Source organism: Capricornis sumatraensis, chromosome 5 (genome assembly GCF_032405125.1).
Source record: "Capricornis sumatraensis isolate serow.1 chromosome 5, serow.2, whole genome shotgun sequence".
In the NCBI taxonomy this organism is placed as follows: domain Eukaryota; kingdom Metazoa; phylum Chordata; class Mammalia; order Artiodactyla; family Bovidae; genus Capricornis; species Capricornis sumatraensis.
This window is the reverse complement of record NC_091073.1, coordinates 12,241,450-12,253,770: the sequence shown is the minus strand read 5'-3', so window position 1 is coordinate 12,253,770 and position 12,321 is coordinate 12,241,450. Positions and strand designations below refer to the sequence as shown.

Genomic DNA, 12,321 nt, shown 5'->3' with positions numbered 1-12,321 from the left:
TTCATGTGTATATGGTCTTAGTTGTGCCTTATATTTTTCTTATTTATATTTAGTCATGTTTTGCTGTTCTGGTGGTTGCCTTATAGTTGTAACTTTGTATAAATATTATCAACCCTTTTTTTTTTTACCTTGACCAATAAAAAACATGATTTTTCTTCTTCCACTAATGTCTTCCTTTGTACCATTAGAAGATGACTGAACTTGTAGTCTACATTCGTCAGTGTTAAAAAAATAGCCTTAAAAAATATTGATTTCTTTTTATGTGTTGACTGGTGGGTCTTCGTTGCTGAGTGCAGGCTTTCTCGAGTTGCTTCGGGCAGTGGCTTCTCTCTGTTTGTGGTGTGCGTGCTCCTCACCGTGGTGGCTCCCGTTGCGGAGCACGGACTCTAGATGGATGGGCCTCAGTAGCTGCAGCTCACGGGCTCTGGAGCACTGGCTCGGTAATTGTGGCGTGTGGGCTTAGTTGCTCTGCAGCATGTGGGATCGTCCCAGACCAGGGATGGAACCCATGTGCCCTGCATTGCAAAGCAGATTCTTAACCCCTGGACTGCCAGAGAAGCCTGAAACAAATAGCCTAATAATAGCCTTTTATTTTGGATTTCATCAACTTTGTTCTTCCTCTCTGGCTCATTTCCCCAATCTTGCAATTTTTTTTTTTGGTCTCATTTTTACATTTCCAGGAACAAACCATTTCCAGTCTGTCTTGTCACCTTATTTTTAATATTTGTTTCAGTCTTATTTTTACTGGAAATACAGTCACTTCTTGCTTTATCCTTGCTTTATCTTTATCCAAAACAATGCACAAAAGTCATTCTTTTGTGGGCTGGTTTGTTTTCTGGTAACTTCCTGAAGAAGATCTCTTGAGATGATTTAACCTGAGTTCCTACATACACTTTTTTGTGTAACTCTCATGTGGACTTGATTGTGTTTAGCAGCTTTTTCAAATAGTTGGCCATCTCTTTCAAATATGTATCAGAATTGCAGTCAGTTTTTCCTTCTCTTGTTGATTTGGACTCATTTCCAGGAGCAGATTGGAAAAGAGTTGAGTTATATGTCCATGTATTGTAATTTCTCTTCGGTTTTTTAATTCTCTTTAATTTGTGTGAAATGGCCTCACTCTGACAAGTCTGTGCAAAACATCTGGACTTCTCTGGAGCTTGGATAGTGACTCCAAGAACCCCAGAGTCTGGTCCCTCCAATTCCAGGCCTCTTGTGACTCTCTCTTTACATAGGTGATGCTCTGTGAGGTTTAGCACCTAGTATCCTTGAAAATCAGGGCACCCAACAGTGCTTCTGCCCCTGTCGTAGGGTCAAATGAGGCTGTGTTCCTGGGTGAACCCCAGGGCTGTAAGGACTGCAAGATGAAGTGTGGGAGCTGGAGTCCCTGAAAGCATCTTGGGGCAGCCTGGATGCTGACCGGCCTGTCCCCACAGGTTCTTGAACAATGTCGGCTTCTTCTTCCCCCTGATAATGATGCTCACGTGGGTGGTGTCTGTGGCCAGCATGGTCCGAAAGCTGGTTTATGAGCGGGAGATCCAGCTGGAAGAGGTAAGCAGCCTGGGGGAGGGGACAGGACAGCAACTGAGGGGTGGCTGGATACCCTGTGTGTTTGGCTGGGTCCCACTGTCCCAGGAGACTTGTGTACTTGGAAGCTGCGTGTCCTGCCAGAGCTGTATGGGTGCCACACCTGGCTCACCCACAGAGAGGAAGCGAGGCTGCAGATGGTCCCATGAGAGTCACTGACTCAGCAGTGTTGGTGCTTATGTGACCTAGACGGACATACAGACAGCATTACCGTCTTCGTTTACAGTTGGAATTGTTTATGTGTAGCCTTGCTATTTTTGTTAAAACTTGAAACTATCAAAACTGCTTTTAAGAATGAAAGTTCATAAAAGCATCCAGAAAAGACCAAGCCTCCCATTCAACTGGGCCGATGCCTGGGCACACGTTACCCACTTATTCATTAAAGAAAAGGAAAAGTGCAGAGAGTACAAAGTGCATTTCATTCAGTTTTGGCTGGAATTGCACTTTCGTTTTGTAGGTAGTTTACCTGTTTGGAATGCATGCATTCCTGGATTTCTGTGTTTCTTCCCTGTCCAGCTGTGCCCCAGTGTGGGGCCTGGGCCTCGGGGTTAGTGAGGCTGTGGGGGTGTGGCTGCATCTAAATTATTCTGATCTTCAAGTATTCAGCCCCACACCCAGAGATGTCACCCTGTATAGATGGGCAAGCAGTAGGTTAGTGGGTAGATACGTTTTAGTGTTATGAATTTAACTGAGTTATTTTGCAAAACTCGCTCTAGAACCTGAGCAATAACCCTCACAGAGAGCAGCTTAAGGCTCCGTGTTTCTTCCTTCATTTTTGTTTGTTTTTATTGAACAAACCCAAGACATACCAAATGACAAATAAAAGAACATAATGGACGGAAGCTCAATAAACAAGGGAAGGCAGCAAGAGTGTGGCTGGTCAAGCTGGGGTCTGGGGTCCCTCCTTTCCTCCTGCCTTTTTAAAGCCAGGAGGTTGTTCTAAGGTCACCTGGTCCCAGTTCTTACCTCCTCACAGCCAGCAACCTGCTCTGCTGGGGTGTCATTCACACTAAATGCTGACTCTGGACAAAGTGTCTGGTGTGCTTCCTCTGGGGCCAGGTGTCCACGACAGCAGCCCCCGCCGCTGCCGGCCCCATGCAGCTGTGGTCTTCCTGGGAACCTGCCCTGCTTGCTTTCAGTCCCCGTGCTGACCTGCTCTCCTCCCTGTGTTGACAGTATATGAGGATGATGGGCGTGCACCCGGCCGTCCACTTCCTGGCCTGGCTCCTGGAGAATGTGGCCGTGCTGACTGTGAGCAGTGCCGCCCTGGCCCTCGTCCTCAAGGTCGGCGGTGTTTTCACCTATAGCAGTGCATGGATCATCTTCCTCTTCCTCCTGGACTTCGGCGTGTCGGTGGCCACGCTGAGCTACCTCCTGAGCGCACTGTTCGGCCGCGCGAGTGTGGCCGCCCTGTCCAGCAGCCTGCTGTACATAGCCAGCTTTCTGCCCTACATTGTGCTGCTGGTGCTGCATGACCAGATGGGCGTCATCCTGCAGACGGTCCTGGTAAGTGTGTGATCATTCAGTCCCCCATTTGTGTCTGACTGTTGGAGACCCCATGGACTGCAGCACACCAGGCCTCCCTGTCCTTCACCATCTCCCAGAGTTTGCCCAAGTTCATGTCCATTGAGTCGGTGATGCCATCCAACCATCTCATCCTCTGTCCTCCCCTTCTCTGGTCTTCAGTCTTTCCCAGCATCAGGGTCTCTTCCAGTGAGTTGGTTCTTTGCATCAGGTGGCCAAAGTATTGGAGCTTCAGCTTCAGCATCAGTCTTTCCAATGAGCATTCAGGGTTGATTTCCTTTAGTATTGACTGGTTGGATCTCCTTGCTGTCCAAGGGACTCTCAAGAGTCTTCTCCAACAACACAATTTGAAGGCATCAGTTCTTTGGCGCTTGGCCTTCTTCAGGGTCCAACTCTCACATCCGTACATGACTACTGGAAAAACCATAGCTTTGACTAGACGGACATTTATCGGCAAAGTGATGTCTTTGCTTTTTTAATACGCTGTCTAGGTTTATCTTAGCTTTCCTTTCAAGAAGCAGTCGTCTTCTAATTCTGTGGCTGTAGTCTGAATCTACACTGATTTTAGAGCCCATGAAGAGGAAATCTCCTGGTAAGTGTGCTGTGCTGCGAAACTGCAAAACAAGACTGCGTGTCCCCGGCAGCACACAGCCCACGCTCTCAACGTGTCAGCGCACGGTTTCAGCTCTGTGGGGCTTCCCACCTCCTGTGGTCTGTCCTCCCTGCTCAGAGGCAGCCTTGCCGTGGGTGAGGTCACTGAGACCACAGAGGACAGCCTGTGAGAGACTGTCACTTGTGACATGACAGGGACTGTCCTCTGAAGACTGTTTCACTCAGGAGCGTCTTAAAGGAAGCACTTGACTCTGTGTCTCTTTATGTTACCCGTGGAATGAAACAGATTTCCAAAGCTATTTTAGAAGTAAAAAATACGCATTTTTCCTTGAAGTATCATGAATTACTTTATATTAAGTGGAAAGACCTCTCCTTTGGCAGCATCAGAGTGACTCATTTGGAATGTACCTCTCAAAGCATTAGAATACTTGCTGATCTGTGATATAAACACTCAGAAGACAGACACTCATCCATTTTTCGATGACGCCTGGCAAGCACAGTGCTGACACACAGCAGAGACACAGGGCAGGAGCCCACCACTGGAAGGGAGGAGGAGCTGAGGTTAAAGGCGTTGTTGTCACGTAAACATCCCACGTGTGTGCTCAAGGGCAGGGCAGGTCCTCCCCGCAGGCCGGGGAGTGTGATTAAAGTCCCCCAGTTGGAGGGAGGATCTGAGGAGGGACCAGGGGGAGAGTCAGGCAAAGACAGAAACCTCCAGGTGCTGTATGTTTTCTCTTGAATGTGGAATCTAAAATATACAACAAACGACCGTGTAACAAGGCAGATGATGACTCATGGATACAGAGAGCAAACTAGCGATTCCGGAGGGGGTGGTGGTGAGGGAGTAGGGGGAGGTGTAAGAGAGGCTAGACAATGAAAAGGCGCAAACTGCTAGGGAGGAAATGAACCTTCTGAGGATGTGACATACAACACGGGCTAGAGGCACTATTTTATGGTATCTCTATGTGGAATATAACCTGTAAAAATATTGAATCACCAAGTTGTACACTTGAAACCAACAGAATACTGTTAAGTCAACTGTACTTAAGTTATTAAGAAAAAGACTCCCAGTGCTGCCAGGGCATCCCTTATAGGAAGGCCTTATATGACCAAGGCCTTCAGAGGTCTCCTGGCCCCCTCACTGGGGCGAGGGTGGGGGTCAAGGTCTCTGCTCATTTCATGCCTCAGAGTAAAATATCAATGCTTCCAAGAGGACAGAATTATTTTTCGCTAACATCAGTACGCCCTTCAATCCGACCTGGTTTCTACAAGTCATAAGCATAGATTGGCATGGTGTTCATCAGTATTTTACCCACTGATACGTGCTTCTCAGTTTGGATTAGTTTGTGTCCTACCTGTGGTCATTCATAACCAGTCATCTTGTGTGTTAATTAGGTGTTTGCCGAATGATGGAAACACCTGGGACCCCCTGGTGCCCCCATCACATACTCCTTACATAGGGAAAACGAGCCATCGGCCATCCGGCCTGAGTTTCAAGTGATGTGTTTTGTTTTTTATTTCAGTCCTCAGATTTAAGATTTTATGTACATGAAGGCTGATTTCCTTTTTATATGCTGAAATTGCTTCTAGCAAATAAAAAGTCTGACTCCAGTACATTATCTTTTTAAATGTGAGATACTTTTCCAGTAAGGTTTTTTTCCTTAAACACAAGACCTCTCCACTGAAGATGAAATAACATTTTCCTCCAATGCACCCTTTTCTCATGTAGAATCGCACATGTTCGGCATCCGGTCTGCCTGCAGTGTGCTCCAGGGCATTCACTTAATAATAAAACACAGTAAATTGCTCTATTCCATTTTCCACTGTTTGGAGTTATGTTTCTGTGTACAGTGCATTGGATTTATGACACTTCAAACATCGCAGTAAAGAGAAATAATTCCTTTTAACATTAAAAACTGGCTTGTTATCACACTTTTCAGAACGGAATGATGCGTGGCCCAGTCTTGGGTTCAGATGTTGGAACCACCACCTGGAGCGGTGGTTTACATCATTAGCGCCTGAACGTGCTGTGGTTTCCTTCTTCGAATTTAGTGCTGTGGATTTTCTCTGGTCCCCAGTTGAGCACTAACTTTATGTTTTTCTCTTCTCTCCCTCAATCTGCGGGCAGTGCCTCCTCTCCACAACCGCCTTTGGACAAGGAGTGTTTTTTATTACATTCCTAGAAGGGCAAGAGGCAGGTAAGAGGATGCAGTTTTTAAAGTAGTGACTCTAAGTGACTCGGGTTTTCGGAAATGTATAGTTATCATGTTTCAGGTGATAGAGAGTGTCAGTTACTAAGCAGAAGGTTTGGGAGGAGATCCTGGTGTTGGTTTAGCTGGTGTAAATGCCTTCCTCCAAACAGCTACCCTGGTTTTAAGGCACAGCGAGTCATCTTGGCCTCGTGCTCCAGGTTGGCCATTCAGGTAGTGCCCAGGGGTTCCCTGTGACTCATTCAACTTAGTGACCCTTAGAATTCTCCCCAGAAGCGGGTATTCAGGGTCCCATGTAGACAACTGTAGTTGTCTTCCTGGATTCCTGTCCACCTTTCTGGTTTCTCTTTCTAACTGCCTCTCTCACATGATGGCTCTTTATATATTGTTAGCTCTCATCTGCACCTACAGAGTTTCTGGATCCTTCCTGAAGCTACAATCCAGAAGAAATCTAACCAGCATAGAATACAGACCAAGTATCTTCCCTCTATTCTCTGTATTTCACTCCTGTTAATCACCCTGTGTGTGTGTGTGCATGCTAACTCACTACAGCCGTGTCTAACTCTTTGAGTCCCTACAGACGGTAGCCCACCAGGCTTCTCTGTCCATGGGAGTCTCCAAGAATACTGGAGCGGCTTGCCATGCCCTCCTCCAGGGGATCTCCCTGACCTAGGGATTGAACCTGCATCTCTATGTCTCTTGCATTGGCAGATGGGTTCTTTACCACTAGCACCACCTGGGAAGCCCATTGATCACCCTACAAATATTTTAAAAACCGTTGGCAGTAATCTTCACTTATATTAGGATTTTGGCAACTAAAATTCTAGACCAGAGGAGACGTGTATTTCTTAGATGTTTATATGATTTTTATGGTGCATTGAAGATGCAGGGAAAATGCATGCCATATATGAACCGAACTCCAGATCTCATTACATTAACTCATGAATTTGTGCCCGTCTTGAAATTCTCAGACTTTTTGGTAAAACATGTTGAACTGTCCTGAACTATACAACACTAAAACTGTGTTAAAACAGATGAGTCATCCTGAAATGCCCTATCCTGAGTTCTTTGAACTGATTTTCAAACTAAATGGGATCATGAGAATATGGAAGAAATATGGTTACTGTTAGAGTGTTGGAATATTTTGATCCAGATTCCAGCAAGTCCACAATGTTACATTTATTTGCTTATTTCTCGTCTGTGTTGGGTTGTTGTGTGTGGAGTTTGCGCTAGCTGTGGAGAGCAGGGGCTACTTTCCAGTGGACGTGTGCGGGCTTCCGGTTGCAGTGGCTTCTCTTGTTGTGGAACACGGGCTTCCGGCACACAGGCTTCGGTAGCCGTGGCCTGGCAGACTCTGTGGTTGCGGCTCTCCAGCCCTGGAACTCGGGCTCTGTAGTTGTGGCACATGGGCTTAGGTGATCCATGACAGGTGGGATCTTCCTGGACCAGGAATCCAACCAGTGCCCTTTGTACTGCAGGGCAGAGTACACTGGAGCACCAGGCGCCCTGAAACATTTATTTTATTGAGTTCTAGGTTAGTACCACAGGAAAACTGAGAAAGATGACCATTTCTCGTAAAATAAATTAAATAATCTGCCTGCAATGTGGGAGACCTGGGTTTAGTCCCTGGGTTGGGATGATCCCCTGGAGTAGCAAATGGAAGCCCACTCCAGTATTCTTGCCTGGAAAATTCCACAGATGGAGGAGCCTGGTGGGCTGCAGTCTTGGGATTGCAAGAGTCAGACACGACTGAGTGAATGAACCATCACAGAATTAATTTTATTCCAGAAATACCTTGCAAACATCCTGTTAGAAGAGAATGATTCTTTCCTACTGCAGATCCTGTATCCTGTTTATATATATTCCAAGAACAAGAAGAATAGTATAATTTTGAGTGGGTGCTCAAGGACTTTTCATCTTGTTTTTAAACAGGTTTATTTCCCCTAAATATAGAGTTTTTTAGTTAAGCAAGTACAACTAGGTATAAGCGAAGCTTAGATATTTAAGTGTTGTTAATGGTCACCCACCTGCTGTCCTTGTTGGTGTGAGGTGAAGCCAACATTTCACTGGAAGGCCAGGACCCATGGCCTTGACTTTCCTTTTGTTTTAGCTGTGCTTAGCTTTGCCCCCGGTCCAGTGGACTCAGGTCATCAAAGTCTGCCGTGAAAGAGGATGAGCAGTGCTGATGCTGACCTTTCTCTTCCTTCCAGGGATTCAGTGGGATAACATGTACCAGTCTCCAGAACTAGCAGGCATGACATTTGGCTGGGTTTGCTGGATGATTCTGTTTGATTCAGGACTTTATTTTGTATGTGGATGGTACTTGAACAACTTGATTCCTGGTAAGAATTCTTCACTTTATGACAAAATCAACTTAGAAAACAGTTTGAGCAATGTATATGAATATTGGATAATTATTTGTTCTTTAAATAAGACACGAGAAAGGGAGTTGATAGGATGTGTTTTAAAGGGAGCTGAGCATGTTTGAGGAAACAATGGTGCTTCTGAATCCTGAGGCAGCCGAGACACTGTGAGGACAGGTGTTGGAGGGGTCCCCTGGGCCCACCACGCAGCTCCCTGGCCTGGGGGCTCCAGAAGACGCAACGGCAGAGAACCTGGTTCTCAAGATCATGTGTGTGAGGAGGATAGAAGTGAGGGAGTGACAGCAGAAGAGCCCGGCACTCATGTGTCTCGGGCCCCTGGAGACCAAGGTCAGGGGTTCCGAGAGCAGGGTGGGAATCAAAGGGCCTGGTTCTCAGCCAGGTCAGTGGGTGGCAGGACCTGGAGGTAACCTGGGCTGCCAACAGGGGACTGAGCAGGGGTCTGGCGGTCAGGAGTCCCTCCAAACCAGAGTCAGTAGTGTTGTGTGTGGAGGTGATGCAGGGCCGGCTGCCCAAGGCGATGGGCCTCCCCTTCGGTCAGTAGGGGAGGAGGCACTCACGCCACACACCTGGCTCAGCCCCAAGCAGCAGAGATAGCACGTCAACCATTTTTAGTTTATGTATTTTAGAAACAGCTTTTAAATTGTATGATACTTTCTTGCTGAAATTGCTTGTGGTTCTGGCTATTTACTTTCCAAACAACTGGGCATTTCAAGCAGCATCTAACCTTTAAAGTTAAGAACTAAAAGAGATTCTAATCATATAGAAGTTGAAAATGAAGGGATAGGAGAAAATAAAAAACCTTCATTCTGTTTACAAAAATATATTCTAGGCTTGGAGAGTTCGTGCACCATTTAAGGATGAGTACAAATCAAAATAAAACGGGTCATTGAAAAGATTATTTTACATATGAGCAGGAAAAGTGATGCCCAAGAGGTAGAGAGAGCGTAATTTAGAAATGTGATTTATTCTGGAAAAATTGAGATTGCACTGTCGTGATATTTGAATAAAATTTAAGAAAAGGTGGATCTAGGAAATGAGAGAAAAATTTAACTGGGGAGGCCAAGGTGAAGGGAAGTTGGAAAAGGCTGGATGTTACCAAGAAGCTGGTTAAGCACGAGGGATGTTGTAGAAGATGGTAGATGTTGGTTTGAAATGCACAAGAAGTGGTGCAGAGGAGCGGCCATGCAGTCAGGACAGTGACGTGCCCAGATGGTGCCGGGAAAGAGATGGATCAGGCAGCCTGTGAACCCCAGACTCCCACCCCCACACAGATCCAGGGGAAGAAGAGGAACTATCACGTTTCAAGGAGAAAAACCTGGATCTGCAAAGTAAAGGCTCAGCACATCGCACACAAAATAATAATTTTGAAAAGCTGTATTTAGATGCAAAATGGCAGATGTCTTGGAGTCCACAGAAAAAGAAAAGAATTCGAGGAGTGTAAAGACCAGGGAATCGTGTTGCCCTTGTCCAGGCGAAGATTATTAGCAGATTTGTCCCTGGATCCAGAAGAAGCTGAGTTTTTCCTTAGCCCTAGGGCCCTGAGGCAAGAGGGTCCCAGGTTCTAATTTTCATATATTCCAGTGAGGCAAAGGGGCTTGCAATGCTCAGCTAGGGCTTGGCCCCCAGTTCCCGCTGGGACATTCCAGTAGAGGCTGTCTCTGGCAGCACCTGTGAGTGAGCCTGGGGTGTTGCTAAGGAAGAGGGAGAGAGACAGAGGCACATTCAGAAGACAGAGTGACCAGAGGGAGGTGGCCTGGTCAGGACCATCCTGCAAGTCTGGGGAGGCTTTGGGGAGGAACTGGGTAAAATCTGAAATCAGGGAGGCAGTGGCTGTGGGAAAGTGCAGAGGACAAGCTTTCGATCTGATGATGATTCTTGGTGGATGTTGGGATGTGAGAGGGGCATCTGGGGCTCAGTAAGCCCTGTTGTGCTGGAGGGGCAGGGCAGGGTTGGAGCAGGGTGCCGGAAGGGGCCAGCACATGTGGAGCGGTGTTCCTCTATCTGTCTGCCTGTCCTGGGTGCCGGGGACCTCCGCCGCAGGTGTGGGCTTGGGCGCGGGGCCTGGCGATGCTCTGGGGGCACTTGTCCCTTCCCGAGGAGGTGGGGGCACCTGAGACGCAGCAGAGCGGGAGCGGGAGGGGCGGGTGCGTGTCTCAGCTCTGCCCCCTAGCTGTCTGCCTGCCCCTACTTGCTCACTGTGACAGGGATAACCTGGGAGACACAGGTTCCAGCTGTGGGAAATGGAGAATCAGAGACAACGGAAAAGATAGAGAACAGGGTGTCCCCAGCTCAGTGTGAGAATCGGGTGAAAACAGGCCCACCAGATACTGATCACAAATACACATCTGTGAACATCAATGCCTGACTCTGTTGTCAGTAAATGGAGACTGTAGTGGGGAAGGTAGCATTAAAATAAATATCAGTGTGAATCCAATGGAGAGGAGAATGTTTATCAAATTAAATATTTAAAATAGGTTTGAATAAACAAAGAGATACCGCATTCCTCAGTGTGGCTACTTGTCATGAATATGTTGATTTTTTTCCAAGTTGATGTATAAATTTATATAATTTTAAATTATATAACATTCACTATGAAACGTCAATGTAAAATAATGAAATTTACATAATCCTTTAAATTAAAAATAGTGTTACAAGGAATTTGTTTTTAATTGATGAAATGTTTCTAGAGATAGCTAAAATATGACTTGACAACAAGTATCAAAATTTACTGAAAATGATAAGAGGGACTGACATCTGATGATTATGTAAATCCTCCGTATTTGATAGGGATTAAAACAATGGAGTACTCATGCAATAATAAAGCAGTGGAATATATTGAAAAGTTCAGTAACCAACCCATTTATATATAGTAATTTACTCTGGGCCCTTAGATTATTTCTGTATCTCAGCCGTTATAAACAGTGCTGTGGTGGAAATAACACGTGCTTCAGTTCAGTTCAGTTCAGTTCAGTTCAGTTCAGTCACTCAGTCGTGTCCGACTCTTTGCGACCCCATGAATTACAGCATGCCAGGCCTCCCTGTCCATCACCAACTCCCAGAGTTCACGCAGACTCATGTCCATCGAGTCAGTGATGCCATCCAGCCATCTCATCCTCTGTCGCCCCCTTCTCCTCCTGCCCCCAATCCCTCCCAGCATCAGTCTTTTCTTACACTGTTTCAAATTCATGTGTTCATATTCTTCGGACAAATATCCAGAAGTGGACTTGCTGGGTTGTATGGTAGATCTAGCCTTAATTTTTTGAGGAATTCCCATGCTGTTCTCCATAGTGGCTGCACCAATTTTCATTTGACTGACAGTGTAGAAAGTTCTTTTCTCCACTTCCTGGTTATTTCCTGTGTTTTTGATCACAGCCTTTCTAACTGGGCATGAGGTAATACTGTGCTTTTCATTTTTCTCTCCTAATAACTACTGATACTGAACATCTTTCATGTGCCTGTTGGCCTTCTCAATGTCTTTTTTTGAAAAATGTCTATTTAGAGCCTCCACCTAGTTTTTTATCACAATATTTTCTTTGATGTTGAGTTGTATGTTAATAATATATTAGAGGTTAACCTCTTGTCAGATGTATGAGTGGGTTTCCTCATTCCTGCTCTTAAAGGGATAGCTTTCAGTTTTCCACCAGTATAATGTTACCTGTGGGATTGTCATATATGACCTTTATTATGTTGAGGTATTACCGGGGTCCAGCCCCAGTTGGATCCAGGGTATCCTCAGACAGATGACGTTGGCATCTGGCATCTGGAAAGAGATTAATTCGAGATCTAGAGGGAGATAAGGAAGGAATGTTACAGTTAAGAAAATAGAGGAGAGAAAGAGGCCGATATTCCTTGGTTTACACAGAAGGCCAATAAGGCTCCAGACAAGGAACTTGCTCTGTTCACGTAGGCCACAGGCGCCCTCTTGGTCTCCCGAAGGAGTGAAGACGCAAAGCACCTTCCCGGTCAGGTCTTAGAAGCCCAGGCAAAAAAGGGAATGCAGAGAGCCT

At 46.0% G+C, this 12,321-nt stretch overlaps 1 protein-coding gene across 1 annotated transcript in view; it reads left to right on the top strand.

The window, feature by feature from the left end:
- The window catches only part of ABCA13 (ATP binding cassette subfamily A member 13), a 388,784-nt gene that overhangs the window by 136,692 nt on the left and 239,771 nt on the right, over positions 1-12,321 (top strand). The window contains exons 32-35 of the mRNA XM_068973151.1: positions 1,434-1,548; positions 2,761-3,090; positions 5,849-5,918; positions 8,141-8,272. Coding sequence (XP_068829252.1) covers positions 1,434-1,548; positions 2,761-3,090; positions 5,849-5,918; positions 8,141-8,272 — 647 coding nt within the window. The remainder of the gene's footprint in view (positions 1-1,433; positions 1,549-2,760; positions 3,091-5,848; positions 5,919-8,140; positions 8,273-12,321) is intronic.